This window comes from Barbus barbus (genome assembly GCF_936440315.1).
Source record: "Barbus barbus genome assembly, chromosome: 23".
Classification (NCBI taxonomy): domain Eukaryota; kingdom Metazoa; phylum Chordata; class Actinopteri; order Cypriniformes; family Cyprinidae; genus Barbus; species Barbus barbus.
The window spans coordinates 474,406-501,205 of NC_136751.1; the positions used below are offsets into that span (position 1 = coordinate 474,406).

The 26,800-nt window shown below is 42.0% G+C and overlaps 1 protein-coding gene across 1 annotated transcript in view; it reads right to left on the reverse strand.

The window, feature by feature from the left end:
• Positions 1 to 6: 6 nt before the first annotated feature.
• Positions 7 to 26,800, reverse strand: part of LOC306842623 (SH3 and multiple ankyrin repeat domains protein 2-like) — a gene marked incomplete at its 5' end in the record, with an annotated part of 51,042 nt that continues 24,248 nt past the window's right edge. Inside the window, 16 exons of the mRNA XM_079373584.1 lie at positions 7 to 2,489; positions 3,744 to 6,000; positions 6,110 to 6,224; positions 6,354 to 6,475; positions 7,725 to 7,805; positions 7,915 to 8,050; positions 11,525 to 11,649; positions 13,579 to 13,661; positions 15,609 to 15,684; positions 17,508 to 17,621; positions 18,807 to 18,946; positions 20,339 to 20,775; positions 20,857 to 21,049; positions 21,762 to 22,172; positions 22,259 to 22,321; positions 23,468 to 23,644. Coding sequence (XP_079229710.1) covers positions 1,994 to 2,489; positions 3,744 to 6,000; positions 6,110 to 6,224; positions 6,354 to 6,475; positions 7,725 to 7,805; positions 7,915 to 8,050; positions 11,525 to 11,649; positions 13,579 to 13,661; positions 15,609 to 15,684; positions 17,508 to 17,621; positions 18,807 to 18,946; positions 20,339 to 20,775; positions 20,857 to 21,049; positions 21,762 to 22,172; positions 22,259 to 22,321; positions 23,468 to 23,644 — 5,026 coding nt within the window. The 3' untranslated portion in view covers positions 7 to 1,993. The remainder of the gene's footprint in view (positions 2,490 to 3,743; positions 6,001 to 6,109; positions 6,225 to 6,353; positions 6,476 to 7,724; positions 7,806 to 7,914; positions 8,051 to 11,524; positions 11,650 to 13,578; positions 13,662 to 15,608; positions 15,685 to 17,507; positions 17,622 to 18,806; positions 18,947 to 20,338; positions 20,776 to 20,856; positions 21,050 to 21,761; positions 22,173 to 22,258; positions 22,322 to 23,467; positions 23,645 to 26,800) is intronic.

The following is a 26,800-nucleotide window of genomic DNA, read 5'->3' on the forward strand; positions in this document are numbered from 1 at the left end:
AGAGCTCAACTCCAGCAATATTTATTTTTCAGATTTGTTTGCCATACAAGGTGTAACTCAAACTCGCAAACCCTACTGTTTTCTTGGTCATTGTAACGAGTTACTAGTTCCATTTTAGAAGAACTTACAACAACATTAACAATGTGAACAAGTCTTTAAGCAAAGTAAAGCAAAATAGGTTGAAATCAGGAAAACATCATAGCTAAACAATAAGGGATTGACAATTCTATAGATAAACCAGCAGTGTGTTTTATCAGGTGAACACTGTGCTTGTTTAATGATGGGGTGCAATATCTAAATATATAGAGGATGTATTATCCGTCGTATAAATATATTGCTTTTTTGCATTTGCTATATTAACACACATACCCATCTTATTCAAACATTTCTCTTTTTTGGCAAACCACACTTAAGTGGGAGCAATACCATTAAAACTGCATTTAGAAAAGGCAATGTAATATAAATCGAAAATACTCTCTTATTCTATTGTATGCTATCCAAAGATCTATTTAGTAAAATATCTATTTTCACAGTAGCAGCAGTATATTGGCAAACCATTGTTCAGGAAAGGCTTGCGATTTTGAATTTCTGGCCCGCATTTTAAAAATATTGTTCTCTATACAGTCGTACTCGGTCACCACTCAGAATCTCAGCAGCAGGGAATGGCAACTATATAACATCTCGTTTCAGAGACATTACCACCATCAGTACTGTACTGAGTGGCACATACAAAACTCACAAGTAATCATTTACTCTACAGTGTATGTTGGCTAAGAAACATGGTTCCAAGTTTTATCATAACAAAAACTGATTAATACAGCCTCTGATTACTGCCCAACAAAGAAAGAAAACCCACTTGACTCTGGGAATCTCTCCAAAACTGCAACTCACATTAATTAGGATGAATTTCCATTTCATTCCAAGCTATTCTTTTAAATGTGTTATTTATCTTATTGTGAGCTATTATTCATTTATGCATACATTTCATTTTTCAAAATAGTTTTGACCTTGTCATTTTTTTTTTTCAAAATGTCACAACTGGATCTTCAGCTGAAATATCAGACCTCAATCATTCAATCCGTTTGAAATCCACCGCTTTCCTATAGTCCTCAGCAACCTCATATTAAGATCCACCTTCATACAATCAATATCACAATCCACAACCGAGTCACAATATAAAAAAAGCTCTGTCGCTACCTTAATGTGAAGCTTTTATAAGCTGATAAGCACAATAATTACACCTGATTTATGAGCTACGCCATAAGCTCTCATTAAGAACGTTCTTCCATGTTTTTTAATTATCTATATCTTGGCATATCTGCTGCAAGAACACAAAAATATCCTTTTTGAATAGGGGAATGTTAGGGAAAGCCTGTGTATTTCTCCCACAGGATCAGACAACATGGAAGACAAAGCTGTAGGTGACCCCGTCCTCATTCAATCTCATGGAAATGAAGAAGCATCAAGAATAAAGAGTGGCTTCACTTGAGCCACCATCCCTTGCACTTATCTGGAATGTGTGGATGTACCCAACATATATTAAGGATGTGAATACATGTTCTGTCAAAGCCTGAGTGAATTTAATGTTTTCAGCTAACCTCATTTTATAAAGACCAAACAACAGTGCTTTTCTGGGCATCTGTGTTCTCTGCCACATACAGAACGCTTACAGAAAACATCTGAAATGAAATTCTCCCAGAAATAGCTGTATCAAAGGTAAAATAAAAAAGGACCTCCAAGCTCTGCTGGTTAGTTGTCCACGTGAGACAAACTCCTGACATTGAAACAAAGCTTTTGATGGCAAGAACAAGTCCTCTTAGAAGTGTTCCTGAGTGCATCCATGGTACTTACTGTGCCTCTGACAACAATACAGGGAACATCATCTCGCGATTTTCAACAGATGCAACACAGCTAGACTGAAAGAAGTTAGAGAAAACGAGAGATTGATCAAACCAGTATCCATGGCAAACATTGTACTGAGTGTATGCACCCTTTATCTGTCCATTAGAAGTTTGAGACCCCTTTCAATGTTCATCCTGTGACCAACACGGGTGACACCCAAGTCTACAAGGTCATCCTTTTGGAGGTTGGGAAGGTGGGTGCCCTCAATGTCATTGTCCAAGAAGGCCTTCTTGTGTTCCTGCAAGTTGAGGCTTTCAAGCCAGTCGGCTACATCGTGCTTGGTCCAGAGTTGGACAGGTTTGTCAGCGAAGGGCTTGTCTGAAGCCTGAAACAGCGTGAGAGGGGACGGCGATCGACTGCTGACTAAGCTGAGGCTATAGCATTGCTCTGCATTCACAATGGGTGGAGATGGCAGGCTAAACACATCTGTTAATGTGGGGGAGGCGGCAGAGCCTGGCAGAGAAGAGCTATGCCCAGATCCCGGAGGAGGCGAGGCTGGACTGGAAGCCTGAGGGGGCAAGTGGCTCGGTGGTGTTGAGGGAACAGTGTTGCTGCGTTTGGTACCTGATGCTTGGGCCGTCCACTCTCTGAGAACACACACATACAGAAAGAGAAGTCAGATTCAGAACAGGTTGTGGGACTCGAGGAATAGAGGAAAGCCCTCTGGCATCATCCAACAACAACATTCACTATGGCCCTGTTTACACTTGGTATTAAGATGCGTTTTGGTCGATCGGACCACAAGTGGACAACGCTAAATACAGGTGTAAACGGGGTGTGAAACGTTTTGAGCTTGTCCACTTTCGAACACTTCCAGAGGTAGTTGAAAACGCATTCGACCGGATTGCTTTCGTAGTGTTGATGCTGATGTGGTCAAATGCGTTCAAGCAGCCACAAAAGACCACCTACTCTCCGCCTACTGACCTAATATGTAATCATTGGGAGATGTACAAGGACGCACGCTTATCAGACGGGATTTAAACTTTGACGGGCTGAATCAGAAGTATTATTTTCTGATAACACGAAAAAGAAACAATGGTTCCTCGCAATATTAGTGCGCGATAACTTTAGCCCTTCCACTCGTGTTTTGACGCCGACAGAGGGATCCGGCCATTTACTCTCCTCTTGACGGAATCAGCATCACAGGTATATAGTGCAATATTGTCCACTTGTGATCCCATCAACCAAAACGCATCTTAAAGGGTTAAGTTAACGCATGGATTTGCTACAGGAGGCCTTTATTCACCACAACCCAACCCCCCCCCCCAAATACAAGGACATTTGTCTCAGAATGTGGACACTCGTGTTTCAGAAGATCTGGGAGCTAACAAAAAGAGGCAGAGTTGTACTTATTGTCACGCTTTATTGTTGATCACTACTTTCCGGCATACACCACGCCAAGTAAGGCTACTGATGGCGGTGGAAACGCAAACTAGATCAGGGTGTTCGGTCCCGAATCGTACCGTACTGTATTGTACTGACCCTTCAGTGGAAATGAGCCAAAAGTGGTTCTGGTGGATCAGGGTTCTTTAAAATTACAGGCAAGTGTGTCCTGAAGGTTTGCTACCTCTGCAATAACAGATTACCTCATAGCTGGAACATTTGGCTGAGGTTTAATCTTATTTCATTTGTTGTCCTTGATCTACCCCAGGAGTGTCCAATCTACACATCAATAAAAACAGCTTTCTAGTTCTAGTCCACCAGTGATCTGTTTCTTTAGACAGCTTGTATATAACTAGAGACGAGACACCCTCTTTGACCACATTTTTCTGATCTCATTTGCTTATTTTGTTCAGGAATGTTGCACAGGGGACAGACTAGGCTGTTATTGTGCTGCTCACCTTGATCCAATACTTCTGGATCCTGCAGGTGGTGACCCTCCCTGTGTTGGAAATCTGTCCTTGTTCATATGCTGAATTTTGGAGCTAAGCTCATCGATCACATTGGCTTTAGAATCTGCATTGAGGGGGTTCAGGAGCTCATGGGGGTCCCACAGTTTAATGCCTCGCTGAGCAAGCTTTTTGCGAAGATCAGATTGTGCTCCACGACCCAGGGGTGGCGGAGGGGCTGGTGGTGGCTGTCCGAAGGACTCTATGCTCTCGTGTATCAAAGGCTCCCTGTAAAGTGCATTGCTTTTATTGACTATAGGCTTCATTTTTGGCTTTGGTGGAACAGGTGGTCTGTCCATCGAAAGAGTCTGCCCGTCTGCATAGGCTATACATGTGTCGTCAATTCCCTCTGATGAAAGAGTAGAGATACTGGACACTGTAGAAATTGTACTGTTGGCCTCAAAGTGAGGGTCCCCACTGTTCCGACTGTCGGCTTCCTCGATGCCTGAGTCCGTGACGGGCTCAAACATTTCTGGAGGTGGTGGAGGGTAGGTGTGAGGAATCATGCAGTTTACAAGCCCCGAAAGACACTTGGACTCCACACAGTTAGTTGTAGAAGCACGTGAATGATAAGCAGGTCCAATTGTTGCATTATTCTTTTTCTGCTTGAGTATCTCTGCTACCTGGTCCTCAGGAACATCAATGCTGTTGGCAAACTCCAGAGGTGGAGGCAAGGGTTCAAACTCCTCATCAATATCCACTGAGGCCATTGGGGGAGGAGGAATGGTACAGGAAAACCTGACGGGCTCCTCCACAGAGGTGGCAGAGGTGATGACGTTCCTCGTATGAGGCGGCTGGGAGTTGGGGGCTATACGTTTGACGTTGGAATCAATGGGTGCACTGTCCATTCTTAGGGACTCTTCTTGTTCAAATCTATCAAGCTGACAGTTTACTTGTGGCTTGGCCTTATCTTGTGTGTGGACCATGAGGAGCCCCGCTAACTTATGTTGCGATGTGTTATTGGTGTTTTTCGACAGCTCGGATGAATTACTTTCCTTTGCCTTTTCTGTTTCATGATTGGACTCTCTTGTGTGTCTAAACAAACCACCACAATCTTTTCCTTGACCCACTGCAGCTGTGGCAACAAAGTTGGCTTCAATATTGGACCGTAGCTTGGTGTCTATGAAGAGTGGCTGGTTGAGGTTTGCTTTGTGAGGTTCTCCTTTAGGTGGAGGAAGAGGGGGTTGCACTTGCTCCTTCAGAGGTCTATTACATGCAGCTAGACCCAGAGCCAAGTGTGGACAAATATCACGAGCCTTTCCTGATGTCTGGTTTTGGAAATCTCCATCATTGAGACTGATGGGACTGTCTGTATTGGGGAAGCTCCTGGTGCGTGTTGTGAGGGGCTCAGTTGTTGGTTCTGGAATAGTAAAGTTAGCCATGTTGCCTCCACTTCCAATATGCTGGACCTCTATTAAAGAAGCCGGTGGAGCCATAAGCTTTTGTAAACTCTTATCGCTAGAAAACATGCCTTCATCTATGGACATAGACTGGCGTAAACGAGGGGTAGGGATAAATGGATCCTCGTCTCCGAGATCCATCGACAGGAAGGCTAGGGAGTTCTTACGTGCTTCAAGACGCTTCTCACGGTCACGTACTGCTCCTGCAATAGCAGCTGCAAAAGGGTTGTTCACGCTGTGACTGCCATCTGGTCGTAGTTGGCCTGGCAGCTCGGAGGCGGTAGTCTCAATTTCCATGCTACTTCCTCGGCTGCTTTTGCCACTACTGCTAGTTGAAGGCTCTTTGACAATAATGGTTGGTATTGGGATTGAACAGGTTTTCTCAGGGCTATCCTCAACATTTGGCTGCTTTACCAATATACCCTTCCTACGAGCTGGTTTTGGTGGGATATACAAAGTTTTGCCAACTATGTCTGAATATGGGTTTTCTGGCACGTGGGCCCTGTTATGGGAACACATGTTTTGCTGGGCAGCCAAAGGAGTTTGACAGTCATATTGTTCAAAATTCAGGCGATGGTACCCGACCACGTCTCTGTCTATAGTGTGGCATCTGCCTGTTGAGTTCTGTGTGTAAATGGGCTGGTTGGGCTCATATCCTTGTGCCATAGGAGTACTGAGGTTGTAAGGTGGGGATGGAGGAGAAACGCCTGGAGGTGGGGGAATATCCTCAGAAGTGTCAGGCATAGAGAGACTTCTGGTGAACTTGAGCAGTGGAGCTATCAGGAACTTCTTTTCATCTCCTGTGATTCCTTAAGAAAGAAACATGTTTAGACCAACACCTGAATAAGCTGCTTAGCTTTTACTTAGTTTTTTTTTTTTACAGTCACATCTTCAGTTGAGTAGCAAGTAAATATTTACCAATGGACTTTTGTCTTCTCATAGAGCTTTTTTGCACACGAACATAACTTCCATGGGATCTTCCAGGAACACTAGGGGGAACTACAGCAACTCCTGGCCTTTCAGACGTGGATGGCTGTAAAACAGATTCGTTGATAAGAGCTCAATGTACACAAGGCAGTTTTATGTATAATTATGCATCATGATTATAATCTAAAAGTGGTGTTCATGTTTAATTTTAAACTACAAGACAAAAGCAACTTACATTTAAATCCATGGGTGAGGCCAAAAAGCGACTTGAGGGGCGGGGCTTGATCATGGCAACTTTGTCCAATGATCCTTTTTCATGCCCAAGCTTCTGTGACGTCACGGTCTCTTCAAATTTATCTGCAAAAGGCAGAAATGTCCAAGGGACAGGAGTAAAAATTGCATCCCATCTTTAACCCAGGCATCATTTTCTATCAACAGTTTGGCAATTGATCACAGGGATACAGCGTAAAGGATAAAAGAACATCTGTAGTGCTTGCACTGTAGTAAACAATAAATAATCATTTTCAGAGACATGGACAGCAAGACACCTGAATCCAATCTAATATTATGACAAAAAAAAAAATACAAGAAAACAAATACTTTTTTTCACATTTCACTAAAATAAACCTCTATTAAACTGTACTAAAATAAGAAATTTGACTTCAGCTTACATGTTGATGGTTTAAACTTATTTTAAAGCTTGTTTTATTTTATTTTAACTCATTTTAGGCCACCTTGCAGAGATTAGGTTGGGTTGAGAGCCACTGATCCAGCTCTATCACATCAAAACTACAACAAAAAAACTAAATCTTGCATGGAAATTTTAGTGGTATGAGTTTTGACTTCATAACTTCCTGAACCTCCTTTACTTTGTTTGGTAGGATATTGGTAATTGGCACATTGTGGAAGTGGACAAATTGGCTGGAACGGTCTACAGATGTATTCATAGTATCCACAGACCACTCAGATCTGATCATTAAAAAACATCCATAGTATTCCTGGAGTCACGGTCATCACAAGAATGTGATGCCATCTTACAAACTCAAAACAAAAACTCACCGTGCCTTCAAAACAATCCAACCGAGGTGCATAGACCAAAACAATCTAACAGAACTCAAAATTTATCCTCGCATAAGGAAGCAGAAATATCACTCCCTCATCATGCATCAGTTCTGGGGTCCCATATCAAAATTAGGTTTAAGAATAAAGAAATGATTTTATTTGAACGAATGCCTCATGATTAGGTTCTTTTGAAAGTTTGTATTCCTGGTTCAATACAAGTAAGCGCAATCAACAGTGGCATAATGTTGATTGTCACATTGACACATGACTACCCAATCCTTATGATGTTTTTACCTGTTATATAAGGAAAGAAAGAACTGAACTGTCACTTCATTTATCCCAGGCATTCAAAAAAACCAAAAGGACTGAAGTTCGTGAATTAAACTCTTGGGCTGAAAATGGGCCGACGCAGAAATATAAAGCAGCCTTTAGGGATTGATCAGATCACTAACCCTAATCAAAGCAATAATAATAGTGATGTTTGACTTCACAAACACTACTCAAAACAGAGAACTTATTGTGAAATAGCAGTGATTTAACTCACCTAATTCTTCTAGTTCAGATGTCATGGACTTGGATCGCATTGAGAGTGCAGTTGTCGGGGCTCTCTTGGGTGGAGGAGGAGCTACGGCGATACAAAACACGTCTGTCAGTAAATATACACCCCACATCTCAAAACAGGCCGTTTCCTTCCTTCATTTGTCCTGACTACATGAGCAGTAAGAGTTTAGTACCTTTTTTACGGGTTTTGTCGTCTTGTTCGGGATTCCTGCTCACAGTCACCACTTTAAGGACGAGTCGGTTTCCTCCATGTTTAATCATGTTAACGACCTGCCGGTGTCCCATCTTCACCACATTTTGATGGTTGACCTGTAACAGAAATCACACTGCTCAGGATGTTACTGGTCGTTACGTGTTTGAAGGATCTGAAGAGGTGAATGGAGGAAGTTTACTACTGCAGCTGCAGGTCCAAAAGGAGGCCGACACCGCCTGTGTTGACTTTCTTAATGCATGAATTATTCACTGAACGAGTTATTCCAGTGACGCCTGCAGCGCTCTGACTGATCTGAGAATATTTCAGCCATTGACATCCGTATTTAAAATCACACACAAAAGAATCATTCTTCTGAAGGCCGTTACACACTGAGCGCTATGCGAAAGTGAGGCGAAACGCCGACGAACATTGCTTTCACACCGAGCGCGAAACCATTGATCGCCTTCTGCTAATTCACGCTGCACGCTAGGAGGCGCCGACCAACAATGCATTTTTCCTCAGATATGTGTCTCGTATATGGATTTAACATCGTCCGCTGCTCAATATACAACATTAAATTAAGATAAATAAAGTTTGGTTCTATGCCAGAAACACACACTATCTATAATGCTTACAATGCTTAAAATACAAACAGAAATAGCATCAAGCCACATTTGAAAATGTACGTTAATTATTAATGTTTTTTCTTAAAACCCATTTTAAACCATCAGAGTGCTTGTAATAACTTCTGATTGTGATCAATAGGTTCTATAAAAGGCAGACAAGCACTCTTATGTTTAATAACGCCACACTGCTTACTGTCATAAACATCCTGTATTGTTATAAAAATACCATGAGCTGCATACAAACAGAAAATATATCGTCATAATCATGTCTATTTGTTTTCATAGTTCATGTGTAGAAATATATTTCACTCGATGTTTTTAATACGGAAGATCTAGAGAGTTCACTCGCACACGTGGAAGAAAACACTCCAGATCACGTAATTCAGCGGAGAACTAATAGAAATGATATTAAGAATTCTTCTGTGTTTGTTTACACTGTACAACTTTGTAAGTAACTTTTTTAAACAGTAAGTTTGTAACTACGTGTCTACTAGCAGTCATTAGTATATTAGTAGACTGATTAATATCTTCTCACACTTTATTTTGATGGATCCACAACATACTGAGTATCAGAATCTTTACAAGTATATGTCATCTTACTCTACTAACCCTAAACCTGCCCTACTGAGAGTTAGTAGACATGGAGTTACAAAGTTACTTATAGTTAGTAGAATGTCTAAAGTGGACTATTAAAATAAAGTGTAACCAAAATCTTTGCTTTTTCACGCCGTGAATGACCGCACCTGGTGTGAATGGCCACATAGGGATCTATTGTTCGTCATCGAGACAAATGTTCACGTTCAGTGTGAAAAGCCCTCGAGTCTGTTCTTTTCAGTGAACTGAACAACCCATTTTACAAAACGGCCTGAAACCATTTGTGATTCAGTTTGATCGCTCTGAATCCCTGCACTGAAACAGGCAGTAAAATAGCATCAGGACACTTAAAAACCAGCAATCATTGGAAACCAAAGGATACTGAGGTATATTACATGCAGGCCGTGAGAACATATGGCTATTGGACCTGATTTCTAAACGCAGGGCTTGTGGACCTACATTTGAATTACAGTTTCAACCCGATGGCCATTAAATCTGGCCAAGTTGAGATACAAGAATATCTTTAAAAGTTGAAATAATTTGATTTAAACAAGATGATGGTGAAAAAAGTGGCCAAATTTACCAGAATACACCCTAAATTGCTAGATGTTGTCATATGTATTTCTTCTTTATAGGGATAATAAAGAGCACACGGCAGTGGAGATGTGTCACTGTTGCAGTTCTGGTTTGAGCTCAAATGAGTTATTATGGCAGTGAACACCACTGAAAAACAATCAAATCCCCCCAAAAGACCCAGTAAGTCATTTAAACCCCGTGTGTGAGCTGCGTCTCAGCTCTTATTCTCACTTTAGTTTGGGAACTATTTTCACTATTAACTATGACTTCTGCCTCAACATACTCCTGTTTTGCTGCTTATTCAGAGTTAGTTAGTTTTTATGTTTAGGTATGGAGTAGGATTAAATTATCTGAAATATAAGGCAAAATAAGTTATTAATATAATATGTGCTTTATACGTGGTAATAAAGAGCCAATATGCTAGTCATATGCATGCTAATAAATAACTAGTTAATAGGTCCCTACACTAAAGTGTTACCCAATATTTATATTTACAGAGTGATTACTTTTTGTCCTCTGCATTTAATGCTCCAGATGCAATTACAATTATTATTATATATATATTTAAATACTGTCACCTCTTTGCTTCTCCAATTACCAACTAAACTGTTAACAAACCAGAATAAATGGAGCGGGAACCAGAATCTGCAGCTTTCTTTTGATTTCCATCCCCACAGAGAAGCATGAGAAAGATAGCATCTTCATGTAGCGGTGTATTACGGTGCCCGGGAGTCAGGGGTCACTTAGTTTTGTAGTGGCCATGACGTATTCATTTCTGAATTCTTGCAAACACTTCTTATGTTGAGGGAACGACCTATTTGTCTCGTGGCCACGAGTTGAATGCGTAAACAAACCTGCGTGACCATAATAACTCGGGATTATCACACCTTTATCCATCCCTGATCGGGTCTTTTTATTTAAGATTTGTATATTATTATTATTATTATTATTACTATTATATTAACTGGTTTGGGCTATATTTTTATATTTATTGTGTACCGCTTGACCTAATTAACATTCTGTATAATTATGCTAGTATTTGCTACTATATATTATTTAGCAAATACTATATAGTAGCAAATGATTGTATTTATGCCCGTGTGTGATGATAAATGAGCATGTTGTGCTTTCATTTAAAAATACTAATTATTATTTCCTTAATGAAACACTAAAGTATTTATAATTATAGTCTATTAATTAGGCAAAATAAAATGAAATCTATTTTAAATTCAATCTTTAAACTGCATTCCAGTAAAACTTCCAATCAGAGCTTTAATGGCATGTCAAGCATTTACAGTAGACTATTATTCCCAAAACTATTGAGAACATTAAAGAGATTGAAATAAAGGGGAAAAACAAAAATATAACCAATAAGCTAATAATAACAATATACAAATATTATGTAAAAAGACGATCAGTTAATGGACTTCCAAGACTGTGGGATGATACAGATGTTTTCTTGCAGGCCTATTTTATTTTAGTCATGATGAACTTCATTCGAATGCCGTCTACATTGCATGCATACAGTCCGGTAGCCTAGGCCTGCCGCCTATGGTTAATATAATCATTAATATAATTATTTCTTAATTAAAAACCATCTCTGATATAATCCCAGGGTTACGCATGAGAAACGGATGTCGTTCCTGCAACATAGCATCTCGAGGCCACGACATATCACGTTCCCACGAGCTAATATGACGTTCCCTGGATTAATATCTCATGCTACGACAAAACTAAGTGAACGGAACATGTCCCCTCCCGGGCACCGTAGTGTACACTATGCAGGGCTCTCACCTCGATGAGAAATTCCCCGGTGCGGAGCCCCATCTGCCAGGCGACGCCGCCCTCATCCACAGACTCCAGGTACTGCAGCGCGGGGAACGCAGGGGTCGGGATGAACTCCTCGATGGGGGTGTCTGCTGTGGAGCCCAAAACACAACAGAGCCTTCGCGTTATGATGCCAACTCCCTGTGACGTCTGATTTATTTCTGTTGCATGCTCTCAACGACTCACAAAGTACAAACTGACCCCAAATGAACTCTCATGACAAAAGCAAACTACAATAACACACACTCCTGTGTTGCTTCCTTTTCCCTTTGTGTATGTTTACTGAAATATAAAAGCCTCTGCATGTATTCTTCATGTGCGAGTGTGTAGATTTCACCGAGTTGCTCCTTCCCTTCGGCAGAGACTACACAAACCAACAGTGACAACGGTCAGTTCCCATAAATCAGCCGCAGTGAGCAGAGAGAGGCTGTGCTGAAGATCCCAGGGCTTCACAGAACAGATGAACGTGCCTCCACTGGATCTGCCATGATTAGAGACCGGGTTTCACTTTATTTTGATGCTCCTTTCACACGTTCTGTTGACTACAGGTAACGCTTCAGACTGGACGGGTTATACGACTTTTGATATTTTTTAACGAGCGGGTGCAGGACACTAGAGTTCATTTATATAAGTGAGGATAGCAAAATAAAGTGAACTGAGGCATATTCTACCCAAAAATATTTCATACAGTGGACAACCAGACACTTTGAGCTGATCATGTTTTGCTGAAGTGTTTTTCTTTAATTGTTAATGTGATCTTTTTACACACAGTCTGAACTAAATGAAGCACTGCTTGGTGATTGGTTGAGCTAAATTAGTTTTATCTAATTGTGTTCTTAAATTTAACATCTGACAGCTATTCAGCCCAATTCATTACAAACCTTTCTATCAAAGTTATCTGACATGATCAAGATCAGTTTGTTCTGACACAGTTTAGCTCTGAGTTCTTCTCATATTTAATCACCATTTTCTAAACTATAGCAATAAACCGTGATATAATGGAGAAATGTTGAAGGTGTCTGAATAATGTTTGGCTTGACTGTATGATCACATTTTTCTGTACCATTAATAAGAATATTGCAGGCACCCCTGATAGTATAGTATGTTTAGATGGCTCAAAATGTGTGCGAGTGTGTGTGTGAGTGTGTGCGTGCGTGTGTGCGAGCGTGTGTGTTCGAGTGTGTGTGTGCGAGTGTGTGTGTGTGTGTGCGTGTGTGTTCGAGTGTGTGTGTGAGTGTGTGTGCGTGCGTGTGTGTGTGTGTAAAAGACTCCTTGAGAAAAAGCAGCACACTTGTGCATAATTTTAAAAAGCCCAAAATAATATACGCGAGTGTGAACTGAATGTAATGTTTTCACTGCATCTTTATGTAATTTCATAACTACTTTTTTGTCTTTGAAATATGGTTTAAGTTACAGCTGAATTCACTGACATTTATGATCAAGTTCAACTATAATATAATGTCATTTCTATGGAAACTGGACAGTATTGTAGTTAAATGTATTTGTATTATCAATTTAGTACATTTAAAATATTTTACGTTTAAATGTAATTTCAAATAACAGACTACAGTTAAGATGATAATTAAGTAGTTTACTTGTGCTTTAGTGTGTTAGTCAACATTCAAACACAACAAAGATTATTAAAACAATTATTTAAAATTAAATTAAATACAATTTCTTTAAAATGTAAATGTACATTTTGACATCTATTACAAAGAGCACTTTTAAAAAGTCTACTTAAGTGTGTTAAGAAATTCATGAAAGTATCTGTCTAAGTCACTTAAGTGGTATTTTATTTCATTAATATTACATCATCTTTTGCATCTATAATGCAAACATGTACTTTTAAGATTTGAAGTATACTACAAGTGCAAGTCCACTTCTTTTGCAGAAGAGACTAAATGAGTTCTTCATCATGACAGATCTTCATCAGTGTGTGTGTGTGTGTGTGTGTGACTGACAACCAATGTTTCGTGATGATGAAGATGAAGGTGATGATGAAGATGAGGATGAGATCTCACCTTTAGCTCCTCGCAGCACAAACCCGAAGCCTTCGTTCTCCTGCTTCAGTAAAACCACGGTTTTCTGCTCGGTCACACAGTCGCTGTGGAGGAAATGACGCGCGTTATTCAAGCCCTTCATCATCATCATCCTCCCCATCCTCACCGCCGCGCGGTTCATCATGACAGATCATCGGTATCGATCAGTATCGATCGCTCGATGTCTCCGGTGACGAATGGCGATGATCCGATGATCATAAACGCGCGCGTTCCTCGCGTCTCTCCATCATTACCGCGAGCTCCGGACGCGTGTTCAGATGCACCGCTCGTATCGCCTTAATAACGCGACGCTCTCAGCGTGAGACGCGATGCAACGACGTCTGACGCATGTGCCACAGACGCGCGTCATTTTGCAAACTTCAGAAAAGGAAAATAAGGGACAATCTTGTTTTTTATATAGGAAACTAAGGGGCAGAATAAGGGACACTAAATATTTGTAAACATTTTGTTGTAACCATGTACAGTACGAATGAATGAAAAATCATGTTTTTCCATTAAACTTAAATAATTAGTACTGGCTGCTTTTAAGACTTTTTTAGTCTTTTTTTTATTTTTAAATGAGGCCTAAGGTTAAGAAAATACAACCCGAATTCCAGAAATGTTGGGATGTTTTTTAAATTTGAATAAAATGAAAACTAAACGAATTTCAAGTCACATGAGCCGATATTTTATTCACAATAGAACATAGAGAACATAACAAATGCTTAAATTTAGAAATTTAAAGATTGTATGCACAAAATGAGCTCATTTCAAATGTGATGCCTGCTCAGGTGTCAGAATAGTTGGGACAGGGGCGTGTTTACCAGCTGTAGCACAGGGCCGCTTCCAGACATTAGGAGGCCCTAGGCTAAATTAGTAAAAAGCTCAAGTAAAAAGCACTTGAAACGAATATGATTCCTAACCTTTTTATTTATACAACATTTAACTTTAAATGTTGAATGTTTTTACTTATACAGCACAAAAATGTGGAAACATTACTATTTTAAATGTTTTTTAAAGAAGTCTTATGTTCATCAAGCCTGGATTTAGCCTATGTGATCAAAAATACAGAAAAAATATAATATTGTGAAATATCATTACAATTTAAAATAATGGTTTTCTATTTTACTATACTTACATATTTCTGTGATGCAAACCTTTTACTCCAGTCTTCAGTGTCACATGATCCTACAGAAATATTCTAATATACTGATTTATTATCAATGTTAGAAACAATGTTTATGTTATAACCTGTGATACTATTTTCAGGATTTTTTTGATGATTAAAAATCTTTTATAACAATATAAGTCTTTAGTATCACTTTTTATCTAACGCATCCTTGTTGAATATTACTGCCCCCCCCACCTGTGTTTTTGTTCAAATAAATAAGTGAAGTGACATACTGCCAAGTATGGTGATCCATACTCGGAATTCGTGCTCTGCATTTACCCATCCAACGTGCACACACACACACACACACACACACACACACACAGCAGTGAACGCACACACACACACACACACACCGTGAACACACACCCGGAGCAGTGGGCAGCCATGCTGCAGCGCCCGGGGAGCAGTTGGGGGTTCGGTGTCTTGCTCAAGGGCACCTCAGTCGTGGTATTGAGGGTGGAGAGAGCGCTGGACATTCACTCCCCCCACCTACAATCCCTGCCGGCCCGAGACTCGAACCCGCAACCTTTGGATTACGAGTCCGACTCTCTAACCATTAGGCCACGACTTCCCAAATGCAAGCTTGATTTTGACATTTCTTTCAAAAGCATTAAATTCGGTTTGTAATTAATGACACTATTGTCCTTTTTAGAGCTGCTTTACAGCAGAGTTTGGATTTGTCTCATATTTGATGAAGTTTGCATGACTGATTCTGTTATTTTTCTGATTATTACTGTGAAGCCGCTTTCGCACAGTTGGTATAGTGCTACAGAAACTTGACTTGAAGGTTTTCTGAGAAGAACTGTATGTTTTCAATCAGGTCCGGTTGAGTTCTTACCTGTCGATGCTGTCATAGGAACCGACAGTGAAATGTCTGAAGAGTTTTTTCCTGTCACTGCGCTCCATTCGGCTCTCTGGTGAACAAATGACAACATTATAACAAATCATCTTATGATCATCTGGAAGCAGCTGGAGGAATCGGACATTAATGCATTCGATCAGCATGCGTTGACGATCTCTGATCAATGAGCAACTCGTTTAAAGGTCCCATGGCATGAAAATTTCACTTTATGAGGTTTTTTAACATTAATATGAGTTCCCCTAGCCTGCCTATGGTCCCCCAGTGGCTAGAAATGTGTAAATAGGTGTAAACCGAGCCCTGGGTATCCTGCTTCGCCTTTGAGAAAATGAAAGCTCAGATGGCCCGATCTGGAATCTTCCCTTTATGTCGTCATACGGGGAAAGGTTACCTCCCCTTTCTCTGCTTTGCCCGCCCATGAGAAAATGATCTACGACCGTGCGAGGCGAGCGAGAGACATCATGGCTTGCAAACGAGCGAAGCACTGTTTTGCGTCCGAGTAATAAACTGCGCATATTAACAGACAAATTATGTTCATATTTAAAAGTCCAAACAGTCAGTACTTGTGCAGTAGTACAAGTGCTTGGAAACGCTGTTTTGTAAATGATTTATTGATGAGTCTGCTGCTTTAAGGCAAAATGAAAGCGCTGCTTCTCTGCCGCTCGCTGCTCAGAACAGACGCCGAGAGAGGCGACACTGCGCCGGGAGAGAGACCTCGCGCTCACGGGGCAGTACTGGAGACATCTTACAACTCAATGATAAGGTTTTTTTTTTTTTTTTATTAAAGTCGCTAGGTTTGTTAGTATGTACCCGTCATGGGAAAAAAGCCGCCTAAAGGGTCTGAAAGTTACTAAATATTGTTCGTTCGTGTGTGTGAGACGCGGGAGCTGATGGCAGCGGGCGGTGGATATTGTTGCGGTCCGCCCAGGTAAAGTCTATGTGTGGGAAACACTGACTGTATCCAGACACAATATTTTAAACTAAACATTCGGAGACGTCCTGCTATAGCCGCTGAGTTGCAACTTCTTCATCTGGTGCTTCTCCATCCGGATCAGATTCTGGGTCAAACTGAAAAGCTTGAAGGACTGCGTGTCTACGAGCCATTGCGATACATCCACTGTCAACATTAGCGCATGGTACCGTGGCCGCGAGCTGCAGGACACACCCACCCTCCACCTTGCCCCGCCTCTCTCCTCATCATTAGCATTTAAAGCTACAGACACAGAAAGTGAAGTGAGTGAAGTGAGTGAGTGAAGTGACATACTGCCAAGTATGGTGACCCATACTCGGAATTCGTGCTCTGCATTTAACCCATCCAACGTGCACACACACACACACAGCAGTGGACACACACACACCGTGAACACACACCCGGAATAGTGGGCAGCCAGTTATGCTGCGGCGCCCGGGGAGCAGTTGGGGGTTCGGTGTCTTGCTCAAGGGCACCTCAGTCGTGGTATTGAGGGTGGAGAGAGCGCTGGACATTCACTCCCCCCACCTACAATCCCTGCCGGCCCGAGACTCGAACCCGCAACCTTTGGATTACGAGTCCGACTCTCTAACCCATTAGGCCACGACTTGAAATGGCTTGTCCTAAGGAAAGCTCATTTTGGGACTGGCTCGTAGTGGCTGAAATTCTGCACCAAGGCTGAATTTCGGGAACGAGACTTCAGATACAGTACTAGGGACCACTTAGGCCTGTATAAAAGCATCCAAAAAACAGCATGTCATGGGACCTTTAAGCTTACAGAAACTCAAAATATTTAGCAAAGGCTTTTAACTTTACAGGTGAACAATAAAGCAGCACAAGCAGTTCATCCTGATGGGAAACAGTCCTGCGATGGTTTCTGTCACCACAGGCACTCCTGAGGGACTTACTTGGTCTCTCTTTGTCAGGTTTGACAGGAATCTCTTCCAGACACCTGGCAGGGAACCAGCCCACCTGCCCTCGACAGATGCCCTCCCAGTATCCGCCTTCACCCACACTCAGAACTGCACAAGACACAAGACAACTGAAAGAAGGGAACACAGACGACTGATATGGAGGGTGTTTTCTGCCAATTTTAAATAAATCAATTCAATTATAAAAATGAAAATGAAAACCAGATTAACGATTTAATTATAGAAAACTGTATGCAAAATATGTGCCAAAATTTAAAATGAAATGATTTAAAAAGAATTCACAATTATCACATGAGCATTAACTCTTTCCCCACCAAACACAGAATTTTCCAGATTTCTGTGTTCTTGTTATTATACGCTAGGGGGCGCTATTACACATCTCCCGAATTAGTCCAGAATCACTCGATCAAAAACACAGACGAGGAAGACGCAGAAACCAGAGATCTCATATTTAAGCATTTGCATATGAAAAATAACGCAATCATCAACACTAACCGCATATAAATGAAAACTGCCTAATGTTACAGAGTGAAATGTTAATCCAGAAAGTGTTAAAGGCCTGTGCAAGCTTTGGGATACTGATGGAAGACATCTACTGCATCTTTGCTTTGATAATATTATTGAATATGATCCAGATGTAGTATTTGATAAAAATGCATTTTTCTCAGGTTTTTGCTCAAAATGTTGCTATTTTATGAATCCTACCTACATTCAAGTGTTGATAAATTTTTTTTAAATAAACAATGCTTGAAGCTAGATTAAAACACTTTGAAAGTAGAGGGTCTGATCTTTATTTTGATGTATTGCATGTTCAGATATTCCTACAACTAAATATTATGGGGGCTATGACATTTGAGTGAAAATCAGCAAAAATGCTGGCGGTGGCTGACAACTTTTTTCAAAAACGCTGACGGGGAAAGAGTTAAAAAGCTTTGTAAAAATTGTATTTGCATTTTCTGTTTTAATATTGGCAGTCTTGCCTCGAGATTGCAGTGAAAATGAAATGTCAAATCACCAACTGCATTTTATTTTTTAATTTGACAGGGACAATGCATTGACACAATGAAAATTACAAGGAAATCATTTTAAATTTTGGCACATATTATACAGTTCTGTATAATGAAATTGTTAATCTGGTGTTCATTTTTATAATTGAATTGATTTATTTAAAAATGACGGAAAATACCTTCTATAAACTGAAAGGAGAAATTAGAAATACACAGCCGCATCTAGATTCAAATACATGTTTATGCAGTGAGATACGACCGTGCTGACCTCTGACCCTTTCATTCTTGTGCAGGCTGATTTCTCCGCCAGCTTGAGGTTGGTATGAGCGGACGACGATGAAATGACGGCTGGGAACAGCGCTGTACAGCTTTCTCCTGGAGCTCTGGCCACTCGGCCGGCCATTGGCACTGCAGGAGCAGAAACACATTCACTACACATACAAGCAACGCTTCTCTGAGAACTGCATCTGTCCTTCTGCGTTCATCCAGGAGCCGAAGGTCGGTTTGCCATTGCACAGAGCCCCCCAACTTGTGTTGGAGGCATCTGTTGTAACAACCTTCCTTCTGTAAACCAAACCCATTGTCACGCCTTGTTCGAACTATCGCAGGTTCTTCCAGGGGGCCAGGGCTGACACGCAGGCCCGGTTCACCCTGACGCGAATGCGTCCATGACGCCACGCATGAGGCGGAATTAGAGGTTTCAGCCAGTACTGAAGGGGTCTCATCTTGAGAAGGCCCAACCGAAGAACTGGTGATGCAGAGGCCCAGCATCCTTTGAAACGATTTGAGTGGGTAGGAAGCTCCAATCTTGAAGGAAGCCGCAAGCTGCCGTATGGCCAGAACGCGATCTGGCGTGACTTTCGCCATCATGCGGGCAGAGTCGAAAACCGTCCCCAGGAACGAAGTTCGTTGGCTGGGGGACAGGGAGCTCTTGGCTAAATTGATCCTGAGTCCCAAGTTCTCCAAGTGACTGAGGAGAAGGGACCTGTGGGCTACCAGCTCTGCCTCTGATTGCGCCAGAACGAGCCAGTCATCGAGGTAATTCAGTACACGGATTCCCATCTGTCTCAGAGGGGAGAGAGACATGTCTATGCACTTCGTAAAAGTGCGGGGAGCTAGAGCCAGCCCAAAGGGCACGACTATGTGTATTGATAAGCCACTCCCTCGAAGGCGAATCTCAAGAATCGTTTGTGATGGGGGGCTATCTGGATGTGAAAGTAAGCGTCTTTCAGATCCAGCGAAAAGAACCAGTCCTCTGGGCGAATTTGTGAGAGGATCTGTTTTAATGTAGTCATTCTGAACGGCCGTCTCATGAGGGCGCGGTTCAGACGTCTGAGATTGAGGATGGGCCGGAGGCCGCCATCCTTTTTGGGGACGAGGAAGTAATGGCTGTAGAAGGGTGACTCGCTCTGAGCTGGGGGAACTATTTCTATTGCTCCTTTCGCCAGCAAATTCTCTACCTCGGCTCGCAGAACATGAGCGTTGCTGCTCCGCACTAAGGTGGAGACCCTGCCGCTGTACCGCGGGGGTCTTCGAGCGAATTGAAGTGTATAACCTCCTTCTAAAATCCCCAGAACCCACTGTGACACTCCGGGGATGGCCCACCAGGCCTCGGCCTGTGTGGCAAGGGGTTGGATTAGTTCGGGTGGTGAGTCGCCTTGTGGGAACTCGACACACTCGGTAATTGGAAGAGGAAATTTGCTCTCTTGTTTGTTTTTTATTTTTCTCCCTATAACAGCGGCTGTATGTGGAGGCACTTTTGGAAAGGACCTGTGATTCACAACAGGTTTTGTAACAAACAGTTTTGCCTTGGCACCCAGAACTGAACGGGGTGCTTGAAGGCATAACAGAGGGCGTTTTGGGGTTGGTCCAGCCTCTGCGAGACCTTGCCCCCTCCTCTTCTTTCCTATCGGATCAGGACGACGCCGAAGGCGCAGCTTGGGCCGGGGTCCCTGATGTTTTGGATAGGGGTAGCGTTTGGCCGAGCGGGAGCGCTCCCGAGGCTCAGGCTTCTTTGTAGGCTGAGCGGGCGACGGTGCAGGTTTAGCTGGCTGTTGCGCTGGAGCAGGCTTGGGGCAACTGGCGGCCGTTGCAGAGCCGGACCGTTTAGGCAGGAAGTGTCGCATAGCCTTGGACGACTTCTGAGCTGCGGTGAATCGCTCTGCAAAGCCCTCGACGGCAGGTCCAAAGAGCCCCGCAAGGGAGACCGGTGCATCGAGGAAGGGGACCTTGTCAGCCTCCTTAATCTCAGTGAGGTTTAGCCATAAGTGGCGTTCCAACACCACTAAATTGGCCATTGACCTCCCAATGGACTGCACTGTAGCTTTGGTAGCTCTTAAAGCCAGGTCGGTGGCGCTGCGCAGTTCCTTGAAAACTGCGGGATCAGGCCCGAACTCGTCCATGGTCCGGAGGAGTTTGGCTTGAAAGACCTGGAGCACAGCCATGGAGTGAAGCGCTGAGGCGGCCTGCCCGGCGGAGGAGTATGCTCGTCCGGCGAGGGCGGAAGTCATCCTGCAAGGCTTGGAGAGATGAGGCAGCCTTTGCTTTGCATCCAATGGCGGAGGGTGGGCAAAGGTGCGCAGCCACAGCTTCGTCAAGAGGGGGTAACCTCTCGTAGCCCTTCTCTTCGGCGCCGTCCACTGAGGAGAGAGCAGAAGAAGAGTTAGAGCGGAGTCGGGCTGAATACGGAGCACGCCACAACTTCGTAAGTTCGTCGTGGACCTCCGGAAAAAATGGAGAAGTTCACTGACGAGGGGCCGTAAGGCGCCACGGCAGGAACTATTCGTCCAGACGACTACGAGTGGGCTCCTCCGGCGTAGACCACTCCAAACCCAGCTCGTCAACGGCCTTAGAGGTGATGTGGAAGAGCTCGGCATCCATCCCTGGCTTTGCTTCGCTGGGTTCGGCAGACGTGGAGCTTGTTTTTTTGTCTATTCCTCGTTATCGGCTGTCCACTGTAGGTGGTAGGTCATTCAGTGTCAACGCTCCGAAATTATGGAATTCACTACCCCTTACACTTCAGAACTTATCTTCTTTATCTACCTTCAAGTCTCAGCTAAAAACGTACCTGTTTAATTAGCATTTTGGATAATGTGGCTTTATTTTGCTTATGTTTGTATTGTCTTTTGGGTATGTAAATGTTTTGTATAGCTCTATGTAAAGCGACCTTGGGCAATGGAAAGGCGCTATATAAATAAAACTTCTTCTTCTTCTTCTTCTAGACGAGCAGGGGGCGGGGTCGATGGTAGAGCCCGATATATCCTCCGCGTCCGACGCTATTAGAGACATGCTGTCATCTAATAGCTCGTCCTCAACAGCACCGAACAAGATCACGTCACTCGCACCAATCGAGGGACGCTGATCCGCGTGCTCGAAGAGGACGGGGGAATCCTCTCTGCATAGCGGGGGCGAGGCACGCGGGGTCTGAGACGGCGTGAGCTCGCTTGCCGCTGAGCGCTTAAGCTCTTTATCCCGCTGTTTTTTCCCCACAGGTCCCTGGGAGGAAGAAAACGGGAGGGCACGAGGGGTGAGACTCATGTTCATGCAATATGAACATTCCATCTCGCTCAGAGCGGCTTCTGCGTGGGATTTTCCCAAGCAGGAAACACACTCTGAGGCATCGTGCAGAGAAAGTCTGCACGAGAGGCACTGACGGCGCGGCATTTGCAATAACGCTGCGATTGCTCTTTTAGAAGAAATGTGCTCTTCTTGAAGGCTCGCCGGATGGCAGCAGGGGACGAGCTGGCATCTGCTTTGATCTCTGAAGCGGCTCGACGAAGCGGGCTGGATCAGCGAAGAGCAGAAAAAAAGGCAGCCTTCCAATCCTCAGCAAGGCGTTTCAACGGCGAGTGTCTGGAGTCCTGGATCAGCGAAGAAGTCGTCGCTGAAGGAGAATTTATCTGTTTTCCTATGGCGAAGCGCCCGCTTATATAGCCAGATGACCCCGCCCCTTTTGGCGGGCTTTGCCGCCATAGGCTCGTGCAGTGCCGCTGACAAGCCATTGGTTCGTTTTTTATTACTGTACGAACCAATGGCTGTGCAGTCACACTGCGTGATTGAAAAAGTCTTCAGTCCTCTGAGAAAAAGTAGTTTTTCCCCATAGCGTCCAGCGACGCAGTACGAGTGATGTATCGACAGGGATACTTACATACCAGTATGTCTCCATTATGCTGATTAATTGATCTGTTATAACATTAGCTAAAGCACAAATTTTTAAGGCCTGGGTGATGCCTTAGATTGACAGTAGTTTTAGTTTTAGTTAACTGTAAAAATGTTGTTGTTGTTGTTTTTCATTGTTTTCTGTGTTCACTTCAGGGCTACATATGTCCACAGCTGCAATATGTGCATTAGAATTGTTATTCTTCACTTCTCTGTCCCATTCTTCTCATATTATGCACTATTATTATTAACAACAAAAAAAATGTTACAAAATGCACTGCAACTTTCTCCACATTTTATGGACTCATCTTAAATGTGTAAAAGTGATGTGTCCTCTGATGGTCGTCTGATTAATATTTGAACAAATGAGGGCCGGGTTCATTCATTGGTTGTGTTTACTGGAGCTTCAATCATAATTCAGTGCTGCTGAACAAACAGCTTCACATCTGTTGAACATGCATTGGATGGTAAATCAACCAATCAACATTTATTTCCAATAAGTGCTTCGCAATAAGAGCAAAATAAAACAGTAAAAACAAAAGTATAAAATTACAGCAAAATAAGTAAAACAGAAAAAAAAACATAAAATACACAAAAATGTCACAACATTGCTAGGTATTAAAAGCCAGTCTGAATAAATATGTTTCAAGTCAACAAACCATACATCAATGGAAAGATTATTTATGACTGGTTTTGTGGTCCCGGGTCCCATATGTGTGTGATGGGAAGGGATAAAAGCTGAACGTGTCTGTTTGGTGATCTCTGTCCTACCATTTCTGCGGCATGATCTGCTCGTCCTCCAGGCTGATGGACAGGGAATGGCTGCTCGGGACGGCTCTGCCGCCGCGGCCCGTCATCTTTCTCTGTCCGATCGGGTCTCTCTGCATCTTCTGCGGTGACAGACTGAGCTGCTCCGGACTCACGGCGCGTGTCACCAGGTTGTTGTCACTGTTGGAGCGCAGCAGAGTCCGAGACATAGAAAGACTGTTCTTCTGGAGAGGCCGTCGCTGCCTGGAGTTCAGTGGGACCTCAGGGAACCGCACTGACACACACACACACACACACACACACACACACACACACACACACACACAGAGAGAGAGAGAAACAGAAGACAGGTCAGCTGAAGAGCAGCCCATCATAAATCCATTAAAGTGTTAGGACCAAAGATGTGGTTAAAGTGAACTATGAGGGGGAAGCAAAAAAAATACAATGACAAGAATCTTTGTAAGTGTAATAACAGATGGATTAGAGCTAATATAGTGAGTGAAAACTGCAGTACGAGTTCAGTAACATCATGTTTGAGATGTAAAAGTGATACCAGGGATTTTAAACCAGCTCACAGTGAATATAAGATCATACAATATATATATATTGTAAATTGTATAAGACTGCATTATGCATGCGTTATAACAACATCCTTATAATACATTAGGTAACACTTTATTTCAACAGTCCACTTTAGACATTCTAACAAGTATAAGGAACTTTGTAACTACTTTGTAACTCAATTCATTAGAGTATTATTAGTCTGTTCGTTTAGGGTTAGTAGATTAAGTTGACATTGTTACAAAGTAACTTATAGTCAGTAGAATGTCCATCAAAATAAAGTGCGAGCTCATATTTAATCTACTAATGACTGCTAGTTGACATGGAGTTGCACAGTTAATTATAGTTTGTAGAATGTCTAAATATAGTGTAAATATGCATCATAAATACAGACTTCACAGCAAGTGTTCATTGAGCAAAGCCTTTAAACAAGTTTATTGGCAGCCGCTGATTGTTTAATGAAATGTGTGCAAAGTGTCATAAGGTGGATAAGCTTATGGATGTGCTTGGGGAAATCATAAAACAAAAAATACACTAAGAAAAATGATCACAGTAATCATGTATGCTTAAAGTGAAGCCAATTATTTTGTGCGCTGTAATGTACTATTGTTTTCTTGGTGAGAGGTTTAAGATAATATTCAGGTAAAATTAATAAACAGAAAAAAAATCAAATCATGCACATGCATCTGTTTGTTTTGTGAATAGCCACATACTCTAATAAATCGAATTTACAGTAGATGTTTACAGTAGAAAGCTGTGTGCATGTATGATATTTGAGGGTTTGTGGTTTAATTGATCACTTTAATTTATTAACTTTAATTAATGGTATCACTGTGTGTGCTTGCTGCAGATTTGAATGAGTTTGGATGAAGATAATCTGAATCTGTTCATTGCCTGGTAAATTTAATTCCTGTTCACACCAAATAAATTAAAGTTATACAATTTTGCAAATGATTTTTCTGTTGTGACCAAAATCAATACTACTTCCATTCTTGCAATTTTTACCAAAAAGGGAAAATCGCTCATGCTATTCATGTTTAAATGCAAAGCAATTCATCAGACAATGCATAATTGATGCATCATGTGTTCAGGGACCTTTTAATTAGTAACAACAAGATTGGTAATTTATTTTTTGTCTGTAAAACACTCTTGTATGTGGTACTTTCTTATACAACGTCCTTAAAAACAGCTCAAGTATCTTTTACCGAGTCAAAAATATCATTTTTAAACTAGTATCAGAGGCTTGAGATACTGACATGCAGTTACTAGAGAGAGAGAGTCTGTAATAAACTGATTCAAATCACAAATGCCTAATAATTTATACAAATCTTTACAAATACATTTTCCTCAGAATCTGGAAAAAGAAAAAAAAACCTTAAATCAAAAATAAAACTTAAAAAAACCTGATCATCAGGTTCACATAATAAGTAAAAAGACATAATCTAATTTATATCAGAAATCATTTCACATGGTCTACACCTTCTCTTTATTCTAACTTATTTGTGCATGTACACCATAATGCAAACTTTGCCACACCATACAGAATACATCTAAACCAATTTTAAATGTATTTATTTTTAAATATTTATGTATTTTAAATAAACAATGCTTGATTAAAACTACTTATAAACTACACACTCTTTTCACAAAACCTAAAACAGAATAAAATGCTGACATTCAATTAAAAAAAACAAAAAAACATGAAAAACCATCATCTTCATAATAATAAAGCATGCATTGTGTCTGTTTGTGGATATCGCTGTCCACTGAAGGTCTCCTACATTCTCTGTAAAGGGTTTTCGCACCTTTCTGGGAAGAACCTGATTCAAACATCACTGTCCATTTAATGTCTTTTACAGCCTTGATAACTGATGTTTTTAACACAAACTCTATAAAGTGTGTTCGCTTAGATTGCTTAAAAAAATCAGTTCCAGTTTGCCCATGGAAATCACTTTTTTTCCATCTTCCTGCCAGTCCTGGTTCTTTATAAATACAAGATGGCGCCGCTGAGTTCAGATGCCGTCCAGGCCGCTCCGCTTAGATTTTGCTTTTATTTACTTTTTTTCTTACTTTTTATTTTTTCACATTTTACATCGGCACTGTTCACTTATGACAGAGAAACACTTTTGGACATTGGAAACCGCTACACTAACCTGTTCCAGGACACCTTATCCACGAATCGGAGATAAACAAGTGTTTCTTGATGTGTTTCAAGGTGTTTCTTGATCCGTCGCCTCGGGGGGTTATTGTTTATCTCCACGAACGCGGAAATAAACAATAACCCCCCGAGGCGACGGATCAAGAAACACCGCGGGAAACGTGCTGGGATTCGAGATAGACTCAGGAAAAGGGCTCACAGTCCTCCTTTTCCGAGCATTCTGCTCACAAATGTCCAATCCTTGGAGAATAAGATGGACGATCTTAGAGCCAGGATTAGTTTCCAACGGGACATTAGGGACTGTAACATCCTCTGTTTGTCAGAAACATGGCTAACGCCCTCTGCTGTAATGCCGAGTAAGAACTTTTCTGGTTTTCAGACGGACAGAACAGCAGAGGCCGGTAAATCCAGGAGTGGAGGAGTGTGTTTCATGATCAACAAGAAATGGTGTGATCCCAGGAATAACTCCATTCTGTCGCGTTCCTGCTCGCCTCATCTGGAACATCTTTCCATTATTTGCCGCCCATTTTGTCTGCCCCGGGAGTTTTCATCGATCATTGTTACTGCTGTGTACATTCCACCACAGGCGGACACCGGCTTGGCTTTGTCTGAACTTC